The following is a 25,964-nucleotide window of genomic DNA, read 5'->3' as shown; positions in this document are numbered from 1 at the left end:
TGTGTGATGGTAATTAAATAGCTTCATTTGCAGTCCTCAATTCTTTGCACCTAATTCATGACAGCACACAGGATGGAAAGAAAGGTAGTTATGGCACCCTATATACACTTTGCATTTCATCGGGTATGCTTCCCTGTCTTAGTCTTTAAAAAGGTAACTGTAAACAGTAAGCTGCAAAAAGATTGATGATGAAACAGCAAAAGACAGACAGGGGTGAGGGAAATAAAAGGAATTAAAAAAATGGGGTTTAGCATTACAAACATCAAAGCCTTTTAAAAAGAAGAGATCCAGCCATATTCTCCCCCTTCCTTTGTACTGAAGTTTAATAAACATTTTCTCCAAGTTACCAATTTTGAGAAAATCGCTGGATAAACACTTGTGTTAACCCAGTTACATGGCTCAGTGCCAAATGTAATGCCAAACTTCCCAGTTGCAAAACGAGCTGTTTTTACACACCAAAGTAACCACGCAGCAGGCCTGCCGAGCCTGAAGACAGCTGACAGAGATGACTGTTGCTGTCCCCCCATTGCACCGACATCCATCCAAATACCAACATCTGCTGTGCTACAATTTACTTTTTACACAACATTTAGCAAAACAGTGCCTCTGACTGCAACATCATTAAGGAAGTAACAACAAATAAATCGCAAAGTCCCATCAGACAATTGTAAAATTAAAGCATAGTTTGTCTTGCATACAGTGAGCTTTAGTTCAGACGTATTGGACTTCAGAAATAATAAGCATTAGAATCTGTATTCTTTTATTAAACACACAAGACAAAATTCTGTAAACCATGACAGGCGTAATCCATCATTACAGTGAAAATTAGAGTTTTGAGGATATTGACTTGACTCAATAGGCAGAGAAGCAGATGCCTGCGAGGCAGCCTGGCCTGCCCAGTACTATCGCACCAACCCAGACTACTAACAGGATTACACTGTGCCTGGAAGCCTAAGAAGAGCACTCTCAATTCGGGGCCTGCTCCTTTTCAAACACCCAGAGTGCATATTTGTGCTTACGAAGTAAGGAATTAACGTGCCTAAAAAACTAAAGTGCCCTTTGCTCTAAAAGCAGGACAAAGCACAGGGGCCAAGGCAATCGGATGCCACCTCACAGAGGTGAGGTGGCAAGGCAGGCTCTGGGAGTCTCGTTCCAAATTCATAGCCTGGAGGTTCAAACTGGGATTTAGGCTCCTAAGTGAAAGCCAGGTTTGGTCAGTGGTTCCACTGTACTGCCCAACATGCTTCACATCACCAAAGTCCCTACGTAATCTGGTGTCCTCCAATTAGCTGTCCTTCACACCTGCGTTACCCGGGGTGCTGCAAGTCAAAATGGGGCAGCGCTGCCACCCTGACACTGCCACCGGGCTTGGGCTTTCATCGGTACACATGTAAGAGACGAGAAAGAAAGGAGAATTTTAACCTTTAAAACTGTGACCAGTTTTCAAAACCCATTCTTTCTTCCTCCTGTCCTGAAGTAATTCTATGAATGCAAAAGCAAGAAAAAAAAAATTCTCACTTTCTTTTGAAAAGCAGATAGCAAATGAAAAGTTTCATCAAGAAACAACTTGAATTCTCTTAGGCATCAATTAAGGGCTTTCCCTCAACCTTTCTGCTCCTCATCACCACCTTTAACACACCCTAAAAATTGCTGAAGTTACAAAAAGTGACTTTTTTTGTGGGAACACTCCCCCAACATCTCCAGACAATGTGTCTGTCAGGAACAAACAACATACCCAACACTCAGCTCAAGATACAAGAACTTGGCAGGCTGTATCTCAAAGCAGTTTCACCAAAACAATACTGTTTCCCTCAATCCCTATCAGCGTAATAGTGGAAGACAATATTTCAGATAACATTGGCAGCAAACATTTTGGTAAGTTCAGTGGACATTCTTTATCCAATTCACAGATAAAAACAGTCAACATCCATGGCTAGATTAACAAGAGCGCTTCATTAGTTTTGTGCTTAATTCATGCTAAAGTCAAAGGGTTAGGCACTTAAATACTTCTGGGGGTTTTCGCCAATGTTGATTTGTGTCAGACTTTATGTGTGTGTATATATATATATATATGACCATCATGGGACACAGGAGAAGCCGTGCAAAGCACAACCTATACTTATATCCTCTCCCAAGCAGGGATATAGAGGACAGTCTTCTCCGTGCTAGCTACTACATGTTTGCACAACAGGAGTCAAGGTCCATCGGAAACTTATCTGAAGAGTTACTCCTGCGCAAACTTTAGGTTCAACCTCTGAGTTCAGAACTGAAACACTGTTTGTCCATTTATCCCCTGGCACGGTTGGCTTTTTGTCAGACAGATGTATGCCACATGCAAGTTATTTCCCAACCTCTCTGCTCCACCTCCCTCCACGCACTCTGCACACACTCTGACCCCTCAGCAAATGTTGTAAGAGAGGAGGAAGTGTTTCTGACAGTTTGCATACTCTTCACAACAATTTTATTGCGGGGTATAAATGTCCTCTCCTGTCCCTCAACCCTCCTTGTAAGGAGACAAAGCACAACAAACAAAAAATCCACCACTTCCCAAACAACTGAATGCCCTAAACCCAGCAGCAGGAAAGGAAAGGGAAGGGAAGGGGTGGAGAGGAAAGGACAGAGAGGATGGATTACACTGAAGTTATTTTTGTCCTGTTCAAGTGGATGGGCAGAGGCAACTAAGTATAGAATTTATCAAAGCAGGTGAACAAGGAAGATGACATGAGCCACATGTTTCAAGGAGCAAGCAATAAACGAAGTACACTCCTACCTCCTGGCCCGAAAAGCTCCCAAAAAACACACTTCAATTTGCATGAGTGAGATTTGATTGAACAAATATTCAACTCACCACAGCCTTCCCTTTGGACATGTGACAATGTAAATGTTAAGCAGATAGGTTTCCTGTCTCTTACCTGCTTGCACTATATATAAACACATACTACGAAGTCCATGTTAAAACGGAAAGAGGTTTGCACTCTTCTGTGGTGTCTTGGACAGAAATTCTTCTGAAGAAAGTATGTTTGCATGTACAGCTGGGTAATAAAGCACCACTTGAAATCAAACATTAAGGAATGTTATGTTGTCAGTGGCAACACAAAGGATGTGGTTTCTATGAAATTTAACCAGTTATGTCAAGGACAATTGCTTTCTTCTGGTCAGACTGCAGCCCATGGCTTGCTCAGAGTAACTGCTACAGTAGTTTGAATTTCACAAGTGAAAATCCATTCATACATATTTTTAACTCCTTCCAGGGTCTGAGTGAGTCTGTGAAATGCACTGGGTGGCTGTTGCCAGAAGCATGTACTCCATTCAGTCACTGTGAGCAGCCCACGCTGGCAAACACAGGAGTAGCAAGTCTCACCCAGGCTCTTGAGCTCTCAGAGCCTGCAGCCAAAGATGCAAACAATAGTATTTAGCAAGGACATTAAGTGCTTTGCTGGTATGCATGTAGTAGTGAGCAAGGAAACATTCAGAGAAAAGACATGGCACCAGTCAAACCATGACATCAGTGGAAGCCACACTCACATCAGTGCTGTAACCTACCACTGGGCTTAAAAAACAGAAAGCTTTTATGCAGAACATTTCCCTTCTATCTGTGCTCCCAGTTACCACAGTATCCAAGAGCCCCACAGCCTGAGATGCATTTGTCCTCACAACATCCCTGTGAAGTAGGGAAGTGCTGTTATCACCATTTTACAGATAGGGAACCAGGGCACAGAGAGATAAAAATAACCGTATCTGAGATGATCATATAGGAGGAAGTTTGTGGCAGAGCAGGGGAGGACTGGCTTCGATTCTCGGTTCCAGGATGGTACTCTAATACACCAGCCACCTCTTAAGCTTCTAGATGCTCTGCCTTCAGTTTGACCAACCTACCTATCTCCCCTGGGCAACAAGGAATGGGGAATGCCTATGACTTTTATTAACAGCATTTCCAGCCAAGCAAAAATGGAAGAGGGTATCAAATGCAGGCATTGTTTGCATTCAGAAGTCCAAATCTGAACAAAGACAACAATTTCCAAAATAGTCAGCACTATCCTGGTATTGTGGGAAAAGGAAGGAAGAAACATCAAGTTTTCAAAGTAGAAAAAAAAAAAAAAATCCACGGCAGGTCATAAGTACAATTTTAAAATAATTAATAAAAGTTTTAATAGGAAGCTGGTATTAGACATGCATCCTTCAAGAACCTCCCCGTTCTGGAGATTTGAGGTTATAAAACAGTAAGAAATAAAAAAATCCCTTTGGAACTACAGCTATCTCATTTCAGACGCAGATCTAAACACAGATCTGATGTAGTTCCATATGGAGACCTTGGCTCCAAACTTCACACAACAATCTTGTCTCAGATAAAACAAATTCCAGAGTCTGGAGACTGCTCAAGGTTTCCCATTTCTGGCTGAGCCAGACTTCAACCCTGCCCTTGAAGGCTCTCTTTTCTAAGTGAAATGGCACATCAGGTCCAAAATTTACTCTGTCCTTTGGAACTCCAGTTTCAGCCATCCAGAGCACCAGTAGCAAAATAAGCTTCTGCAACTTAAGGGCATTCATAAAGCAGCATTTCATGTCACCTATTTGAGGTGACTATTATCCTGGAACAAACAGCATAGATCCATCACCCCATGGATCACCTCATTTATCGCGTCTGACTCCAAAAGGCGGCTGCTCATAACAGCCAAAGGACGACAGACCACCACTAAACCATCACAAATAGGCCTTGATGAAAGACACTGTCACTATACCGATTGGGACAAAGGAAGAAATTTGTGAGTTGATACTAGCTGAGGGCACCAGATCAGCCATACTCAGCTTCCAGGTTGCCTCTGCTATCAGTAGACTATCTTGTTAATCACTGCTGATAAGCTGGACCTTATTGCTCAGGCCTCTACTTTTATAACAAGCTGTTGCTGTAAACTTCAGCCACCAGTAACTCAACATGAATCTAAAGAACACCTCTTCTGCCATGGTCAGAGTCTCAAGGAGCTGCAGCCAACCAGCTACTGCTGAAGGTGACCATCAAAGCACCTAATTCAACTTCCATCAGTGACATAAAATAACTGAAGCCTTGCTTGGAAAGGACCAGAAAGAACAGAGCCAGTCCCACCACACATCCCGCTACCCCTATTTCTCCCCCTTCTTTTACACCAGGACTACAAAAGGGTGAAAGAAAAAGGCTGGGATGAGGTTAGAAACATTTCTACTTTCCGACAGCGTGCCTCACTGCAACAACAGCCAACCAAACAAGCAAAAGAAAGCAAGCTCCCAGCAGTTTCACAGCTACATAGCGATCTTAGTAAACCAGGAATTCTAGTAATTAAAGCAGAGAGCAACTTTTGGTTCCAAAGGACGGACCCAGAACACTAACAACAAGTAGTAAATTAGCAAGGTTTGTTATTATTCCATGTTTTGAACGTTTTCCTTGGAAAATCCCAAGTTCTGTATTTGAACAGATCAGCCAACACTAAAAAATGAAAAGGCCTGTTGACAACAGAGGAACTGCTACTTATCTTCTGTTTCACAGCCATCACAAGGAATATCAAAACTAAAACCAAGCACCTCTACCAATGGGGTTGTTATTCTCCTTCAGAATCAGGCTGGGCTTTGCATGAGATTCCCAATATCAAACCAGTCAAGAAACACAAAATCACAGAATACTTTATGTTGAAACAAGCCATTAGAGGTGATCTGGTCTAATTGTCCACTCAAAGCAGGGCCATTCAAAACACTATAAAATAAATCCTAACACTTAGTAGTACATGTAGGTAATTCAGGAGAATTATAAAAACACAATGGCAAAAAATAGAATGAATGCAACTTTATCAAACTGCAACTTTCAAATCAAATTTGAGGAACAAAACCTCAAGTCTGCTTGGCCATGTGCCTTCATTTTTAATCACCTTGCCTCCAGTAACTGGTTTGACTATTTTAACAGTCAGCAGAAAGACAATTATCAATAAACACTGTGTGTGTACTGGGCATAAAAAGGAGAAATGAATTCTGTGTTCCTCTATGTTTTATTTCACCACGTGAATGATGAAAGATACAGCACAGGATTGTACACAGTCAAAAAGGTATGCACAGTCTCTGAAGCATGAACATGTACCTACAACCACACATCCTGTTGTGTGTCATTCCACTTCTAAAATGCTGCCTAAAAAGAGAAAAGTCTCCAGAAACATGAGGTTTTGCCATAAGCACACCCAGTCTAGTTGTGGGAGTAAACAAACCTCTCCAAGACACCAACAAGAGCTGTTGTAAAGTAGCCCATTCCTAGTAGCCTGGAGCAGGTGCTGAGAAGAAAGCTTTCCTCTGGCCACGTGGAGGAGGATTCCTTAAAATGGGAAGAAAACTTCATATATACTGGTTTTTGCACATTCCTGCCAGTAACCTGTCAGAGGATTAACACAAAAAAAACCCAAAACAACCACAAAAAAAATCCACAAAAAAACAACCCTTCAAAATACATAAAATTTATCACAGTAAATCTGATCTCCTCCCCCCATTTTAGATACAGCTTTCTGTAACATAATGATTTGTATTACTGCAGTACACTGCAACTTCAGATACACATCTGGAGCTGAGCCACCTGCTGTACAAATAAAACAATGAGACAGTCCCTGTTCTGCAGAGTTTATTTGTCACAGGAAAGGGACAACGGAAGGCCGGGCAGATAGACACACAAAAAAAGGGGACCAATACTGGGCATCGCAGTGAACAGCAGTCTCAGTACACATGCACTGCAAGTTCGTCAAGGCCTTTTATAAGCAACACAAGGAGCGAGAGCTTTTAAAGAGGATAATAAAGCAGTACTGCAGCTGTTTACAGGGACCATTTCCCAAGTGTGAAAGGGTAGCATAAGAGAATGCACAGAGTGCTTGCTTGCCCCCATGTTGTAGTCACAGTATAGAGACATGCTAGGCTAACTGGAGGCAGAAGTTAACATCTTAATAGCAAATTAGAGATGGTAAAAATAGGTATGAAAAGCAAAAGCAGATGGTTTTGCAGCTCAATGCAAGAGGAACTAGTAGATAGCAACAAAGCAGCAGCTCAAAGAACGAGCTCGGCCCTGTTCAGAGCAGCGCTCTGAATGGAACAAGGTTACATGCCAAGCATACAAAGATGCAAGATGATGCAAACCTTAGAAAAGTATATTCCCCCCTCCATGTTTTGATTTTGTTTTCTATTTTCATGAATAACAGTATACTCCAACAACTACAGCAGCTTTGAAAATATCAACTACTTTGAAGATCAAAAAATACAGTCTCTGCAATCTGGTTATATTTGCTTTAGAGCTGAGACAAGTCACTATTTCAGAAAGAAATCTGGCCACCTGCTGCTCTAAGCAGAGAAGGCAGTATACATGTAAAATCATGCTTTTCTCTGAAATAACAACTGATATTACCCAGGAAACACAGACTAGACTGGGAAAAAATGCATTAACTCCAAATGGCACAGTTATGCTGAACTGAATTGTACATGGCTGGCTAGTAGCCTTCACCCAGTTGTCACAGGTTGTTCATCGGGAATAACATAAAATGATGTTAAGATGAGCAAATCTAGTACAGCCACTTTAGACCTCTGGCTTACTTTCAAGTCAGAGGGTAGATACCAGTAAGGCTGGGACATCCCAATAACTCAGGCATTAAAAAAAAAAAAAGTTATAGCAGTTATTATGGAAGGATGAAACACCTGCAGTACAAAAGGTTCTTACTGCAGCAAGAACAGCACATTCTAACCCAATAAAAGCAATCACCAAGTCCAGTCCTAGAGCTCGCTTGGGATCAGATCAGTCTACGCCCATGACAAGGTGTAAGTTTTAAGCAACTGCTCTTAATGCAGCTGAGCCACCATGGCTGAAGAGAAGAAGCTGCTCCACTGCATCTGTCTTTAACAGGTCTGTCCACTATGTGCAAAATGTAAGGCCAGATTTGGCTGCTACATCGTTGCAAGCCCACTGCGTAAAGGGGGAGAATTAACCCACCTTGTAAAGGCAACAGTCCAGAGGAAAAATGCCTCGTTTTACCTGAATGTGCTGAACCTGGCAAGCGCTGACAGTCAGGGAACACACAGAACCCTTTAAAAATACACAACATCGTTTATTACACTGGGACAGTACTTTGTGTTGCACAATCCAAGCTTTTGTTTCGAGCAAGAAAATGTTTTCTAAATATTTTGTCACCATGACAGTCTAGCCTTGGACTCGAATTCTGCCCTTGGTTACTCAAGAAAACCCCTGTGAAGTCAACTGTGTTGTACAGCTTGTCGCTGCGTCCCGGGCTGCTGGGAAGGCTCACCTGGCACTGCAGCTACTGGCGTCCTCTCGGCCCTGTAGGGCCCTCTCACCCCAAGCTATTTTGCCCACTCACAAACTAAAACATTCAACATAAGATCCACGTGAAGAAACAACAACGAATGTAAGAGGAAGACTGTTTTGCAACTAAGAAATACTAAACATCTCCCCAACAGGTTCAGCTTTATCCGAGGAATACAGGCAAAACAAAAACCATTCCCAAGATAGCAGAATAAAATATTTTAAATACATGGAGAAAGAGAGACATAGAAAAACATCCCAGCTTTGAGGGCCCTCTTCCAAGTAAAAACATTTCTTTCAGGGACATTAATTTGGCAAACTAAATCTGAGCAGATACAGCCTAAGTCCACAGCACAGCCCCGAACAAGCAGTGGAGAATTTCTGTATGACTCAGGAAGCCCAAGGAAGACTTCTGCAGAACAAGATCAACAGGGTGTTTATATACAACCAACAGTGTCATGTGAACGGTTTAGTTTGTTAAATGAATGTTTGCATTGTCATTTAAAAAAAACAAAAAAAACCAAAAAAAACCAACACACAACACCCTCCATTCCACACTTACAAGTTTCCAACATTAAAAACATAGCAGGGGAAGGAAGTACTCCAGCAGCCAAAATTTACAAATTCTTACCATAACTTTGGCACAGTAAACTTCTCCAGTGTCACAAAGGCCTATTCTTCAGGGGGCTTGGTTGCCTTTTTTTTTCAGAAGGACTAATCCACATGTGAAGGCTATTAAAGAACACACAAAATGCCAACAGAAGCATAAACATGCACACTTTTTGTGCATGCATGTGTGTTTTCAAAGTTTTATCTGTCTTTCCTTACACAGAAAGACACCTAGGAACAGCCCGGAGGCAGGTATTTCTGCTTTCTCTCTTCTTACTAAGTGAAGCTCAGTAAGGTTTTTCCCTTCCCCCCCAAAAAATGACAATGCTATTTTATTTTAATTCATTCAGATTGGTGACAGAGATTCATCCTCATGCATTCAGCAGCCAGGTTTCAAGAATTTAACAAAAAAAAAAAATGAAGATTTTAGTATGGGGAGGGGTTGGGCTGTTTGCTTGTTTTACTAGAAAAGAAATTCCTAACAGTAACCTTTTAATTGTTTTAGAGGCACCTTACTAGAACCTCAAAGAAAATGCTAATACTCTAAGTTACACTCGGCATTTCTGCACTGCAAAAACAAATCCAAGCTCTGAAAGTCAGCACTTTTTCCTCTTATTATCTGAAGCTATATAAAAGCCCTAAGATAGATTTGAAAGAAATACAACAGAAAATCCTGCCTGATCTAAATACATAGAGCTAAATTTATCTTTCAGTTTTCGAAACACCGCTTAAGAGATTGAGCATTTAGAGTTCTATTCACTGGCTAGAAAAAAGCCAAATGGTACATTTTAAAAAACTGACTTTGAAATATTGTTATGAGAACAGGGACAAGCTATGTAAACCCTAAAATTCTGTGGGTCTTTGTATTCACGATTATTGTCACAAACTAAAAGGCTCATATTCCCTACTAAGCAAACATTTACAATTAAATCCATTCTGCACAAGGCATTTGCATTTTGAGATAGAACAGTCAGTTGTTCAGCTGCTGTGATTTAGATGGATTGGTTCATTATTGCTGCAGTTCGTTTTCAGCTACACTGTATAACAAAGGGGTGCCAATGTAGTCTTGAATGGCTTTAAAGCTAAGTATGCTGGTATTCTTCCATGATGATGTAATTTAACTATCTCCCCATCTCTCAGATCAAGATTATCTTGACTTTACAGGCTAAACTTCGGCAAAAACGACAGAAACAAGCTGTCACAATAGTGTTCAATAGGCAATATCTCTGCAAGTCAGATGAAGGCTGTTGCTGGCAAGTTTGCAGTGATTTTCCATGTATGAAAAAGTAATTTTTCCTGAATTCTTATTTAGAAAAATACTTCTCTTATGCAAGTAACAAGGCAACTTCGACTTCCACAGTGGACGATACATCAGTTATATACCTTCAAATGTTCATGCTATAGTAAAAATGAATCTGTACCAGAAAAGACCTAGAACTACAATGATCTCTGATGTGAAGAAAATTTCAAGTTGAAAAAGTCAACTACTATCCTACTCCTTCACTGTCTGAAACATATCACCAAAGGCAGCATTAGAGAAGCAAAACTATTTTTCTATTAACAACCACGTAAAAAGGCCAGACTTCTTTTTTAAAAAAATTATTGAAGAAAAAGCCATGATGATTGGCGGCATTTAACCTCCCAATCTAAAGCATGGTCTTCTTAATACACTGCCAGAGCAGCATAAAGAACACTTACCACAGAATGACTTAATTACTGAATTTATAGTGACAAAGGATTCATATCCTATGTCCAGAAATCAATTTCCAACTATAAAACTACTTCGAAGCCCCACAACCAGCACTGCCACCATAGAGTATCACAACTAGATTCTAGTCTGCTCCATGCATAAACTTTAAGTGGAACAATAAACATATAATATAGCTAAACTTATTCAACTACACATTTAAGTCAAGTCTTGAATTAAGAAATAAATGCCTTCTCTTCTCTTGGTGTTCCCAAAATTTCATTTCTACTTAATGAGGCTAGGAGGGGAAGGATATTGCATGAGCGAAAGTTAGAAATTAAAAAACCAAACCCCCCAAAAATCTGCATTACAGAGAAAACGCTTTCATTTAGTTAACTGACTGCTATTTATAAAAGGTTTACAGACCACAGACAGGCGCAGGGATATGCTTGACACACAAAAAGACACCAGTCCAGAAAATCCATGCCTGGAAGCCCCTGAAAAGCAACCAGCAAATAAAAGGTAGTATTCCCACTTTGCAGCTATGAAGAAGGCTGACAATAGATTTTGAACTGCTTAACAGGTTTGTTCAAGGGCATAACTTTTCACTGACACTCCAACTGTCAAGCTCCAACATAGGCAAGAACATACAAAATAGTGTGTACCCTTGTATTTCAGGGCATAAACCCAACTTGGTGAAAGTATCTTACACACCGGTGTAACTACATCATTTTGAACAAGGCAGCATTACATTGTCAGCTGTAACATGGTATGTACAAAGGCTCATATGGGAACACAGCGTAAAAAATTTTAAATAAATATTTTTTTCTCTTAAATCTTGAGATTTAGTTTAACTGGATTTTGATGCATGAAAAAGCAGTTCAAATATAGTTTCATTTGTATGTTTCTATTAGACATTAGACCTGTCAAGCCTCTTGCAGAAAACGTTAAAGTTATTCTTTCATATCGCTTGCTTTCAGAAGTGTAATCAGGATGCACTTCTTGATGCCCAGATCCTTTGACAAAATTGCAGAAATAGTAGGGTATACTGCTAAGGCCAAGAGTTCAGAAAAATAAAAACGCACATTACAAATTATTCTAAATCCTCTATTTTCTGAGGTTTTTCTTTAAAGGTAACTAAACAGCTCTTTTTCTTCTCCTTAGTCTAACCTGTGAAGAAGGCACTCAGGTTACGTTTTCCAGGTTTTTTCTACATCATGAAGATCAGCAAGCTCCTCTGCTTCAGAAAGAAAAAGGGGTAAAACTTTCAAAATCTTGTGACTTCTACAGCTGGGAACTGATTTATAAAGTCACCACAAATGTAAGGGCTGCACTTAAAATTTGAGAATTAGCAGCGATTTGCTGTAAGCAGCCCTGACCTGCATCAGCACGTGAAGTCCATTCAAGTAACACCAGTGTCAACCTCATGAGTTAGACTTTCATATCAGCACACTAATGCTTGTCTTGAAGACTCTGCTACGAAGACAGGCTGAGAGGGTTGGGGCTGTTCAGCCTGCAGAAGAGAAGGATCCAGGGAGACCTTACTGCGGCCTTTCTATGTATAACAGGGGCTTATAAGAAAGACTGACAGAGGCTATTTACCAGGGCCTATAGTGACAGGACACGGGGTAATGGTTTTAAACTACAGGAGACTAGGTTTAGACTACATATGTATAAGGAAGAAATTCTTTACTAAGAGCGTGGTGAAGCACTGGAAGAGGCTGCCTAGAGAAGTTCCGGGCGCCTCATCATTGGAAGTGTTCAAGGTCAGGTTGGATGGGGCTTTGAGCAACCTGATGTAGTGAAAGATCTCCCTGCCCAGGGAGAGGGGGGTTGACTAGATGATCTTTAAAGGTCCCTCCCAACCCGACCCATTCTAAGACTGGAGCTCCCACCCAAAACAGGTGTTTCCTATGAACGCCATGGTTCATGACCAACACAAAACCCACTTCTCTGGCATGCATGTTCTGTGGTCCTCATTAAGAGAACATTAGTAAAGCGCCAAGCAGAGGAGACTGATTTGAAAGCCCCGTAAATGATTCAGATGCTGCACTCAGTCTCAATATTAGCACAAAATACCACTGCAGTCATGCACAGAACCACTGACTCCAAAGTGTATTTCTACATGCAGTTCATCAAAGGCCTGAGCTTTGGACAGCACTTCAAAACACGCTCTCCTTACTCGCCCAAGAGACTCAGGAAAACAGTAACTGACTTGCCCACAGTCTGTGATGATTGTTTACCTCTGCTGTCCTCAAATACGACCATGCACTTTTGAATAAATTGACAAATTTCACAATATTGTTTGACCAGCTATCTTTTTCACATTTTTGGCTCAACTTGAAGAGGTGAGAGAATAATCCCAGAGTTCTGTAACATGTTTTCCAACTGCACTCGAAGTCGGTCTTCTTATTTCCCCCTTTCAGTTGCAGTAAATATTTCTCACAGAAGCACAGTACTTCACACCTAATATGGTGCTATTCTTTCTCCATTCTTTTTCTTCCTCTTTCCTCACATAGTTTCCTGGTTTTTGTTCCCCCATTAAGAGGCACATTGTACCTGCAACATAATACATCTGAAAATAATAATCCCCTCCTCTGTCTTCCCCCCATGAGAAATTACTTTTTAAATAAGATTTAACCAATTTTTTTCTTAGTAAATCAATTACTTCAATATGTAAAAGGGGAAAAAAACCACAAGGCCGACAGTTGTTTGGTTTTTTACAATGCTCTGTCTTTTAAAATGCATCCAAACTAACTGTTCAAATGTTCAGCAAATCCCTCTTTCCAATACATACTAAGGCTTGTTTCCTGAATGAGTCTGAGACCAACCACTACACTAATTTTTAAGAGAATTATTAGTAACATAAAAAGTGGATAAAAAAAGATACACTACATGTCACCATGTATTGCTCTAGGAGCATCCAAGTCCTCACCAGCTTTTTCAGATGGTAAAGTCTAGGGCTAAGAGTAGTAACACAGAGCAAATTTAGGCAGAGGAAGCTGCAAGCACAGGCAAGGAGTGCAACTGACGGGGGTTAGGCAGGGGGAGCACCAGGAGGGAATGTTGGAAGGGAAGGAACCTTCTGGCATCCACAAAGGGGCTGCAGGGGAAGACATTTTGAAGTGAGGACAAGGTACCAAATTTAAAATGCATGGCACAGCACCTTGCCTAAAACCACTCCTGCAAGAACAACGAGCAAACTTTACTCTCTTGCTCTCTTTACCTCAAAATAGCATACTCACTTAGCACTTCTTCCTTCCTAAATCCAAACCTGATGACTTCTCAATATGCCTACTGAGAGAAAAAAAAGAACAGAAAACCACACGTGGAGAACTTCCCCACCACCACCACAGGCCTACCTTTTCCTTCTTGAAAACGAAGGAACCATGAAAAAGAGGATCAAAGCCAACGCAGGCAGTTTCTGCATGATCCACTGTATCAAGCATTCCCAGGCTCACTTTAACAGGGCTTGCAATGTCCTAGATCCCTCATTCTCAAATCTCTTTTAATGACAAGTAACAGTAATTTATGACACTACCCCACTCTTAAATTGAGACCTAGTTTGTTTCGCTTCAGATGTACAATAAAACAGAATATGAAAGTAAACTTCTAGGACTGACATAAATAACGTGGGCATCAACATCTGAGCTCTTCCTCTTTGCCATTCAAAGCGAGAGTGTCACTTGCACATCGCATGTAAGTTCCAGACAGTCAGTTTACAAACACAGAGAAAAACATCTAACCTAGCATGTCATCTCTAAAGAACTGAAAATATTTTGCAAAAAAGGTGGGGGAAAATGTTCGAACAACAACTTTTTTGGAGTAATTTTTACTGAAAAAAGAAACATCTGAACTTCACCCTGCAAAAATGTGAAGCTGTGGCTGGAAGAAAGCCTTTTCTAAAAGGACACTGGAAAGTAACAAAGATGGTCAAAGACTTAAGTAGTCTGCTCAGTGGAAGCAAGATGAGCAATCTCCAGGCTATGCTAGCTCTTTCAAAGATGTAATACAGTATAGTTACACTGTACTAGGTAATTCTCAGCATCTGACTTCCCTGTCATCCAAAGCAGACTTTTTACAGTACACTGGATCCAACTCTGCTTCCTATGATCTCTCCACAAATAATTCCATCAGATGAGATTTACCCTCCAAAAGTCTAGCTGACTAGCCATTATCAGCTCATATTTCTCCAGATGTTTTGTGATCTCATCCTTTCTTAATGTCTCTAGCATCTTGCCTACCATCAAGGTCAGATTTATTGGTCGACGATTTCCTGGTTCCTCCCCAATCCCCTTTTCCCAGAACAGTGCAAGCAAAATGAAAGCAACCAAGACCTAGCATTGCAAAACTATTGCCCCTTGTGTTGAAAAAGAGACACAAAAGAAAAACCACAAATTGACACAGTTTATCTTTTGGTTCCAATAAGAAGAACAATGATTTCCCTATAAACCCAACCCTTCAGCTCTGGAAGTAACATCAGCTTCTTTCCGTCTGTTACAAACTTCCCCCTCTGTTCTTTGTTCAGCCCCTATCTTGTTTCTTACCTTTCCTCTTCCCCTCAGTTTTTTCTCTGAAGCAGCTGTGCCCTCTATAGCTGGCATCTTCAGAGTTCAGATGTGTCTTAGGATCCCTTGTATCAAGTGCCACAGCCACTCCTTTGAAATACCATGAAAGACAGATGATCCTTGAACTAATCTGAACCTTGAAGATTCTGGCTACACAGGTCATCAAGAAAGTGCACCGCTACATCCCAGGGACACACAGAAGCCAAGGTAAAAAATAATAACACACGCACATATATACAAAAAGAGGTAGGGAACACGGTGAGAACAGAAAAGAGAGAAGAAAGAAGAAGTGAAGAAAAACAGTGACACAAGAGACCCACTGGCTTAAAGAAAAAAAAAAGTTAACTTCTGGTCATACCTCATAAGATCCTGTTTTGATTCATACTAAACAGAATACTGAAAGTATGAACCTGTGCTCAAAGTAACAAAGCTAAAGTTCACCATCAGAACTATTCTGCTAGAGAAAGTTAAAAGAGCAACAATCAGCATTTGATTCCTGGCCTGTATTTTACATATGGATCCTGCATTCATTTTATGCAATGAAGCTATAGAAAGACAAATCACAATGGACTACTGGTTATTTATTAGGATATCTGTTATCACTCCATTTCATTACAGAAATAATTCTTTAACCAAAAAAAAAAAAAAAAATCAGTAGTATTTCCGTAAGTGGAATAAGTATTTTTTGTGTAATTTCTTATTTAAGGACCTCTACTAATTTTGATCAGCTTGGAAGGCAGACTCCCAACCATGCAAATAGTTTTACCTGCCTAAAGTCCACACAAATTGACATTTGGAGGACGTGTTCTGGCTTTCACAGTCAAAATTACTGTGTGGTGTTTATGTACTACGTAAAAACAAAAGCAAATGTAGCTCCATATTTGCTGCTAAATATTAATGAATACACAGGTCTCTCCTGCTGCTTATAATTGCTTCAGAGTTCTCAGAGTGAGAAATCGAGATTTCTATTTCCTTTTTTAAATGTCAGTGTACATTTTTCCCTCCCCCTCTTTCCCTGCCTCCAAAAGACTCCTTTTTCCATATGAGTTTATGCCCTAATAAGAAAACCGGACATACTAGGGAAGACAGAGATGACAGAGTATCAAAACGCACAATCCCCCTCTTTGTTAGCCTTGCAGAAAGACTAAAAAAAAAAAAAAAAAACCACACAGGATGAAGACTGAAGACAATAGAAGGACCTTTATAAACAGGGACCAGAGCAGAAAGATGCAAAAAATCCAATGAGACCTTTAAAATGGATCTGTAAAGTAAATAAAATACACTCAGGCATACCTCTTTTATCCAAAAAGTTACACGATACACAACCAAAATTAAGGGTACTCATGACATACATCCAGAAAACCTGCAATCTCAGAACTCAACAAGCAGCAATTTGGGCAGATAGTTTTCTCCTTCCCCCCTCATATTCAGTCACAACTATAGCACCTCTGCATCAACCCATTTCCCTCATCCTTTCCCACTGAACAAACCTTCAAAATAACACAACCAGGGACTATATATTCTGGACATACCCATACAATACACCAACCCCAAGTCTGAGTTTCTTCACATTTTCTACATGTGTGCTGGAACACTTCAGCCACTCAGTCATGCAAAGAGCGTTTAGTATTTTAACTACTGTTTCCGTCTTCACACAAGAGTCTACCACCTCACTGTGATTAGAGTAACAGCACCAAGCACTGCCAACAGGGAAAAGGGGGGAAAAAAAAGTTCATTCATGAATTCTTCTGCTTCTGCCTGGTTGAGGTTAGACATGTCATGGAGATGACTCTGGCCCCTGCACAAACATCTGCGCTACTGGAAGTAGAGCTTCCTTTAAGCAACCAACAGAACTGCCAAGAGCTCTCGGCCAGGCAGTGATGTTTAATTTCATTTCTCCATTTGTGTTTTTAATCTTGGAAACAAAAACAGAAATGTAAAGCATGCTGACAGAAGAAAACAACCCCACAATTCTAGAAAGCCCTGCTATTTCCCTGCCAGAACAAAACACCTGCTCCTGCTAATGACAGCTTTATGCTTATATACACCTGCCATCCAGAAGGGCTCCAGAGCACTTTGCAGCCTGATTTATACATACACAAATCATTAAAACCACCAAAATTAAGCCACTGCTGGGGTGAGATGTAGCAACTGTTTAACTACACACAGCCATGCTGTTCAACTGCTCAGGACATGAACTAAGAGACACCATATCCAACCAAAGCTATGCGGGAACGTTAGGTAGAGAGAACATCATTGCCCAATCTGGATTTCGGCCAGTCACTACTTAAAATATTTGCATGTGGAGGGCCCTAGAATCTTTAAAGAACACATGCAGTGCAACCTTCGGTTTTATAAATGATCCAAAAGACAAACAATATACATTTCCTATATCTAAAATCCTCCTTTAGCAGTCCCTCCCTGCAGTAATTACTGTTTATGCCTTAACTTCAGAAGCTCACAGTATCAGACATCAGTTTTGGAAACATTCTGTGGTTGAAGCACTTGATCTTGCAGAGCCAGCAAACTGATAGAGTCTGGCAATAAATGCAGATAATTTAAAAAAAAAAAAAAATCCTTTACAGAACACACACACCAGTGGATCAGTTCCCCCTAGAAGCACCCCCAGCCAAAAGAACTGAATCTGTCAACTGATCCCAAAACAGCTACAAAAACCAAGAGAGTAACAGAGCTGACACACTGGCAAGCTGAGGAGGAGAGATAGCACTGCTTTCTAAAACCCTCCTCACATGGACAATGCCAAATTAACAGTTGCAAAGTCAATGAAGTAGAATGAAATAGGTGTCATGGCACATACCAAGAAGGCAAAAAGGCATTGGGGAACAGGTTAAAAAGATTAGGAAACCTGGCATCCAAAAAACACCAAGAAATCTTTTAAGAGTTTGGGCGTTCGGGCACAAATTTGCAGTCTCAAATATGCAGAACATGCAGAGTAACATTTTGGAAATGGGAAAGTGTTCAGCAGATAATCTCATCATAATATTATCAGCAAACCATCAGATAGTAATCTGTTCCTCTAAGGTAATTTAAAAAAAAAAAAATCAGATCAGAGCATCTTTTACTAAGACCTCCTCCAGAGGTCTCCTTACTTGAAAGTAGCTTTATCATAATCGTAGAAACAATGAAAATTCAATTCTCCAGAGTAAATATGGACAAGCTTGAAATAAAACACGACTGTTTTAAAGTTTCAGACACATCTGTCTCTGAATCATCCTGACAACACAATTCCGTTTTCATACTTTTTAAAATAAACGTTTCTCCCCCAGATTTTTGTACAGTGCTCCTCAAAATAACAAAATAATTTTTTTAAAGTTACAGGTAAGTGCAGAAAGAATTGTAACAATAGATGGTTAAAAAAACCCTCAGCCTAAAAACATCATTTAAAACTAAAAACATATCTCTCTGATTTGAAGAGTTTCTAGATTAATAAATGGGAATAGGAAGCATAATTCTGTGTTTCTTTCTCCTATTTTATCCAAACACAGCATAATTCTCAGATACTTTGTCAGAACAAGGTAGCCTGGGTACACCAGAATTATCAAACGAGTTATTTAAAATACTGAGTGGAAAGGCATTTCTAACTGAAATAAACCAGAACAACAACAACAACAACAAAAAAACAGAAAAAACTTTATCAAAACATTTTTACATCAAGCATCAGACAATTTGCTAAACTAAGCTGCATATCCAGCTGTTAGAAATACGTTTCCACCCTTTTAAAACACGGATTATCAACACGTTTCCTAAATTCTTAGAAATTTCTTATTGTTGCAGAAGTACCATCAGCCTTTATCAAGGTTATGATAACGTATTTCCATTTTCTTCCAAAAATAATTATGCTACACCTTTGCACCTTCAGGCAAGTTGTTGCAAACCCTCTAGAAAAATCCTGAGTCTGCAGAACCACGCGAGCTTCCCTACTGGTGGAGTACACAGATTCTGGTTTTGGTCCAAAAAAATGATGATATTATGGAAAGTACCTACACTGCTCTCTCCTTTCCAAGAAATGATAGTAGAATACAAAGAAACAGGTAAGTCAAGTAACTTATAGGAGCAATGCTGTCGTACTTGAAAACAATCAGCCTCCTACCCCCCAAAAAAATAATAAACCCACTGTTTTGGGAATAAAACATTCAAGAATGCAAAAAGCGTAATGGTACACATGACTCTGTTATTTCAGTTTCGCCACCCAGTCAAGAATAAAGACTTTTTATAAAAATCAAGTATCATTAGTGGTACAACAGAAATGCACAGAGTGCACAAACTCAAGGCTATTCTTCCTGTCTAGGACACTGGTACCAAGTGCGGTTCGACACAAACAAAATAGCACATTCTGTAGCAAGACTCTGCAAGAGCACTGCATCGCTCACAAAATACAGGCGTATTTTCCACCATTCACATGAAGATTCACCTCAAGACAATTTTATCTTCTAACACAGAAAGAAAAACTAGACTTATATATAAACTGAAACAACTTGCTGCAGTTTAACCTTTAACACTCTAAGTAGCATCTCCTCAGTTGCTATCTTTATCATAATTTTCAAAGCAGTTGACACAGTTGTCAGTGCACACGCACGCACACACACGCACCCAAAGAAGACCCCTTACACGTGCATTTTCTCAAACTTGAGAGAAAATCATGCACGCTCCTTATATGCTGTTTCCCATTAGGGTGAATGGGAAAATAATGGACTATTTGAAGATATGCTGCTGCTAAAGGACAGATAACCGCACGAGAGAAAGTCAATCTACTGTCCTGAAGCAAAGAGACACTTACCTCGTTTGTGAAGCCACCCTTCCTTCACTATTGCTACTTCATTCATAATGGCAGGAATGTCTCTTGAAAAACCAGTTTATGCCAAAAGATCACTCTGTTGAAATTCCTGAACTCCCGCAGAAGGTTCCACAAAAGGGATGGGGTTTTTTTTTTCCGTTTTTCTCCTTCTCAGCTATTTCTAAAAGGATCAAAAGAAGAGCGCACCATCATTTTGAAGCATGTCACATGTGTACAGTAAGGTATAGAACAGGGACTAGCTTTCATTGCTGGGTTGTTGGTTTGGGTTTTTTTTTTTATTATTATTATTACAAATCCTGAATGACGGCTTAGCTCTTCACAAGGATTTTTACATCTTGGCGGGTAGAGGTGCCAAAATATGTGCTTGCTAAAGTCCTGCTTCTTCACCAAGCAGGTTGATCATGGGCAGATTCACAACATCACCAGACACTGTCTGGATTAGAGGTAGATGCAAGACATTGCCCAGTAGAGCTCCATCTTTCCAATACCACCTCACTCTCAACAATGATATTTCCTGTTAAGACGACTTCCAGAAGCTCTTTTTGAAGGTTTCTTTACAGCCTGGTATAGCAGTCTATCAACTATCATCCTCAAGATAAACCTCTGACAGTAAAAATTCCCAATACTCTGCTTCAGATTTTCCTACCTTCAGCATCATCCCTGTTAATCCCGCTCAGATCTCGACTCCCCAAAAAGTGTCTTCTCTACCTTCAATTTTTAAAACTCCTACCTCTCCTAGAGGTATACAGAGAATCTCAGGTAAACTCACATACCTTTCTGTTATCCTAAATCAGCCCTTATAGCACCCTGATCAATTTTACTGCTCTTCCCTGCAGTTTGCTGCTGTCTTTCTCACAATGAAATACACCTAAGTAAAACTTAGGATTTTTACCCTTCTGCTTTATGAGATGAAGTCCCTATCTAAATAGCTCAAAATTGCCATATCATATTGAAAATGTGTCTAGCTCGTGGCTGACTACCACAGAAATGCTCTTCACATTTCTCTCCCTCATTGAAAGTAATCTCTTCCCAAATGCATTAGCTTTTATTATTTTTCCAAATTGAATCTGATTATTTTTCCGCTTATGGTACAAATGTTCTCTGTTTGTTTTTCTTTAACGACTTCTGTGCTCTCCGAAGTGTCCATACTGCCATTCAATTCGGTATTACTTGGGTGATCAAAAAACGTAATTGGTGACAAATTCCCAGCAGTAACCAAGAAGTCTAATAAAACAAAACCCAGCAGCATTTGTAACCTGCCACCAAAGACCTGGCTTTTACTGGAGTCTCTCTCCAACCACAAAGATATTACATTCCCACCTAACAAATATACACCATCTCTGCATGCATTTGGCACGCGTGCATCAATTATCTCAGAGCATGCAGGTGATAGCCATCCATCAGAAACTAGATTAAAAAGCAACTAATTCCCCATAACTCACTAAGACACAACCCTGGATGGAAGAAACAGGTGGTCAAAATGAATCCAACCTAGAATTCAAACCCCAGCTGAGACAGAGGGCTCTGTACCATACATCACCAGTGCTCTGAAATGGGCAGCCTTCAAAGCAAGGTCAAACTTGAACAAGTTCCATCACTGCCAGCAGAAACGGACTGGGAGAAACAAGGTCATTCTCCTGATCCTTTGCCTGTGAACTTTCACTGTTTATCACTATTCCTCAGCTTTTCCAGTAACACTTTATTTTCTAGTTTTTCCCCAGAAACAAGGCGGGGGGGGGGGGGGGGGGGGCAGGGGTTCTACATTACAAATCTGCCATATCTCACTGGTTATAATTACCAACTCCAAGAAACAGACAAGACATTTGCCTGAGGGAGGGAAAACAAAAAATTACATTGAACAAGCGACGCGTAAGAATTCCTTGATTTCACAAATAAATATGAGAATAGAGACCAGTAACCCAGAGCTGCCAGAGTTACCTTGGAACAAACTCCTTTAGCTCCAGAACAATTAGGACAGAACCTGACAAACACAGCAGGCTTTCATTCTCCTTTCAAAATTGCATGCACAATAGTCATGCGAGCTAGACTTACTTGTTGATGTCAAGAGGAGGCTAGACCTCATTTAGAGGCTTCGTTTAAGCATCGAGCCATTTGCAAAGTGTTGAACAAAACCCCTAAGATTATCACAGCTTACGTCTGGAAATGCAACACCCAGCTGTGAAAGTTAACGCTTCTAATGTTGTGCTGTAACAGAACGCAGGAACTGTGCAACCTACCTCTGCATCTTGAATTCAGCGATGTAGCTGCAATGATCAATCAATATCCTTTTCAATAACCATACATAAAGAAGGAAGCTACGAGCCAAATTAGTCTGTAGAAAGGGCAATCCTCTTATTAAAAGCAGAAAAAAGCACGAAGGCCCAAAATTCTGCAATCTGCAGCTAACTTACTCAGGTTTTTCTGGGTTAATGCTTGCCAAGATTACCACTTTGCAGCCTCCTGCTCATCGGCTAAACTGTCATCTCATAATCTGAATTTGAATGACAATACAGCCCAAAAAAGCAGATCAACAAAGAAACCCAAAGTTCAGAGGAACTACTTTTTCTACTCTCTGTGGTGTCCAGAAAGTTTGGACTGCCTTTTCCCTACAATTTCTACCCACGAAACACTGCCCACTTGCTACTGCAGCCCTGCTATCAGGGATATGTCTTTATCTGCCCATCCGCTTCAAAGGGAGAGGGGTGGTGAAGGGAGTAGAAGAGGGTATTATAAAGGAGCCATGCACAGAAGATTGGGTAGCACAGCGCAAGGAAGTGGGAAAACACTAAACATTCCCTGACACCAACCTGCAGCATGGGCTCTGCCTTGGTCCTTCAGTCAGCTATGCCAGAGCGCTTATTTTATAAGGAGGAACTTAAGCTATTTTTTCTTCACACTGCAAAGAGCTGCAGATCCCTTCTCGCTGTCCAACAAGATGTCCATAGACACCGCTCCAACAGCAGCAAACCCGCTCTATCTGGTATATTTTAAAACACACTTTCAAGCTGTGCCTAATATATCTATTTTAGTAAAAGAAGCTATTGAAGACAGTGGCAGCAAGTAAGAGTAATTTCTCGGAATAGAAGAGCAAGTTAACTACAGGTCAACGTACTACTGAAGATGCGTAAACCAGAGAAAGTTCCTTTTCCATAAAATCCTTACAGGGGAAAGAAAAAAATAATAAAAAAAAAGGAATGATTACAGTCCTCATTTATGGCCATCTAGGAATGGTTCCCAGTAAACTGAGGGCATCTGAGGTAAGTATGACCTGGCTGCTCCAGCCTGTGTCTGCACATGACTGAATGCTGTCAAAAGCTAAACAACTCCGTCTTTCTCTTAGCCTTCTGTTTGCTTGTTTTTCAATATGCATTTCTATAATACCTTTTTCAATACCAAAGTATTCTTCACGCGGCTGAAGTGCAGTAAATCATGAATAGCGTGACATCAGCATCGTATCATGGTGACGCTGGTTTTACGCCTATGTTCCTTAAAGGTTATTAACTTCTTCATAAACAATGAGATAACTCACTTCCCTAGGCACTGCAGCAGCGAAACCTGCTTTAAGGAGTCAGTCAAACCAACCGACCAACAGAAGGTGGAGCAGAACAGTCTTTTCCGTATTCGGGTGAGTCGCGTTAGAGCTCCTTCTCTTCCATTTATTATGCTCACCTTCTTTTGTCTCTACAAAATCAAGAGATATCTGTCCTCCTCGTCCTCCTTCCAAGATGAAATTTTATATTCGTTTCTACTCACAACCTAAAGCAGAGCAGGAAGAAAAGGAATTCTTCCATAACGGTGAAGGCTAAAATGTAAGCTTACAGGATGCAGGAGCATCTATGGTAATCACCTCATCTTAGAATCATAGAATCATTTACATTGGAAAAGACCTTCAAGTCTAACTGCCCACTAAACCATGCTCTGGAGTACCCTGTCTACTCGCTTTTTGAATCCCTCCAAGGATGGTGACTCAACCACTTCCCTGGGCAGCCTACTCCAATGTCTGACAACCCTCTCAGTAAAGAAATTTTTCCTAATATCTAACCTAAATCTCCCTTGCCGCAACTTAAGGCCATTTCCTCTCGTCCTAAATGAGTGAGAGTAAGCAAGAGACTGAAGGAGGATCAGACCCACCAACCTCGGTCCTGCTGCTGCCTCACCTGGCATGTTAGACTGTGTCCAGCCTGTAACAGTTAGCCCAGATCAGAAAGAAAGCAGGTTGCAGCGAAGCGTGCTCCTGGACTACCACTTTGCCCATCACGCCACCAGCTACCAATGCCCACCGCCCTGGTGTGGCACAGTCCTGATGCCCCCAGGACACCCTGAGCCCTAATGTTCTTATAATGTACAGCAGCAGGACCAAGCAAGAGGATCCAGCTGCCCATGTTTGCCTACCTTGGCCACATGATGCTGTCCTGAGAGCAGATAAAACACACAGGAACTGGAGCAGGGCAAAGGGGTGTGTGTTTGGGCCCATTACATGGGATATCATGAGCAACCTAAGTTCTCTTCCCACAGTAGATCCCAGATCCCCATGTGAGCTCACAGCTGACAGCCAATTGCACCTGAACAGCACAGACACAATAAAGTTGGGCACCAGCCAACGTTTCAAGTGGAGCATACAGATAGGTGTTCCCACCAGGCTTTGACCAGTGAAGTACATCTCCTGCATTATGCAAATCCTGCCTTGGGTGTTTCACAGGAGCAGCAGCGGTTCCAAGGCAGTCAAGGCCCACTAAGCCTGCAGTAGCTTCGCACCGTGACCCAGTTACCAAATCTGGGCAGACAGCTTTCAAGAAAGCTTAGAAGGACCAGGTTGTTCCAGCATCTTAGCTTACTTTACAAAAATGCACTGTGGGCCACGAGTTAGGTGTGGTCACTAGTACTTGCTATTAATGTTCTGTGTTGAATGACACCACCACTAAACTGGTATTTCATGGCAGCAAGTGCAGCTTATCACAAGGTTCTGAAAGGGTTCTCTGATACCAAGCTATATGGAAAATGGTAAGCAGAGAAAAAGAAAATCTCTAAAGTCGCATCCACTTTTCTTTCAATCTGTTAGCCTAATCTAGGTTTAGGAAACTGTAATTTGCAATACTTGTGCTCTCATGCCTTTGCTGATCAATAGACAGGAGGTTAATATTGTTCAGGTGAGGGGCCAGAGTTACGACATCCAGCTGTCCAAGCTGCAACCACAACTACAGTTTGATAGGGCAAACTAAGCTGCCTATTTCAAAACTGAGTGATGGCAGAAAAGAGACTTCTTCATACCCTCTCTGTCAAAGACACAGCCCAGACAAAATCCTCTTTATGTTCCCAAACAAGAACAAGTCCTTTTACAGTTTATGCTCATATAATTTAAGAACTGTGCTGCTCAGAACTTCTGTACCAACTTGAGATGCATTTAATCAAATTCCATTTTAAAGTATTTATAACAGAAGTTTTGTTCTGTCCCCAAACAAATCAAGTCAGTCATGAACCTATTTAATTCTTAATGTAATCACTTACAGGACGTTTTTATAAGCCAGCAAGTGAATGCTGGAGCTACAAGTTAACTTGTAGACATTGGATCAATTCTTAAATTTGATTTAGCGCTGCTGCACACCAAAAACAGTTCTACAAACACTGCACACAACAAAAACTCTCCTATTTACAAAAATCAAAGGCAGTTCCACAGTGTCTTTAAATCTGTTAACTCAGACAAATGTTGTGGCTGTCATCAGGAAATTAACTACTACATAAAAGTAATTACTAGTCATGCAGTATGTCAAATTTATTTACCTGTAAACAAATATTCTTCTGAATTAAGTGTTAGTAACTCCCCTTTATAACTGTATTTTGAAATGTACATCCCTCCTGTGGTATAAATAAAACAAACAAGAGCAAATCAGGGATTTGCTTCTTATATGTTAGTGGTGGTAGGAAAACAAAGCATAAAGAAAAACAGTTAAATACTTTCCCTGGGGGGGGCGGGAGGAG

At 40.6% G+C, this 25,964-nt stretch overlaps 1 protein-coding gene across 4 annotated transcripts in view; it reads right to left on the bottom strand.

The window, feature by feature from the left end:
- AKT1 (AKT serine/threonine kinase 1) overlaps window positions 1-25,964 on the bottom strand; it is a 74,744-nt gene that overhangs the window by 47,090 nt on the left and 1,690 nt on the right. For 2 of the 4 annotated variants that reach the window (XM_075029704.1, XM_075029703.1), the window contains exon 2: window positions 19,971-20,148. The exons of 1 other annotated variant lie outside the window; for it this stretch is intronic. In XM_075029704.1, the coding sequence (XP_074885805.1) occupies window positions 19,971-20,016 (46 nt within the window). In that variant the 5' untranslated portion in view covers window positions 20,017-20,148. Of the gene's footprint in view, window positions 1-19,970; window positions 20,149-25,766; window positions 25,842-25,964 lie in introns of all 4 variants that reach the window. One more of the 4 variants, XM_075029705.1, reaches the window with a different exon arrangement.

This window comes from Buteo buteo, chromosome 6 (genome assembly GCF_964188355.1).
Source record: "Buteo buteo chromosome 6, bButBut1.hap1.1, whole genome shotgun sequence".
NCBI classification, from domain to species: domain Eukaryota; kingdom Metazoa; phylum Chordata; class Aves; order Accipitriformes; family Accipitridae; genus Buteo; species Buteo buteo.
The sequence above is the reverse complement of the archived record's forward strand: the minus strand, read 5'-3'. Positions and strand labels throughout refer to the sequence as shown.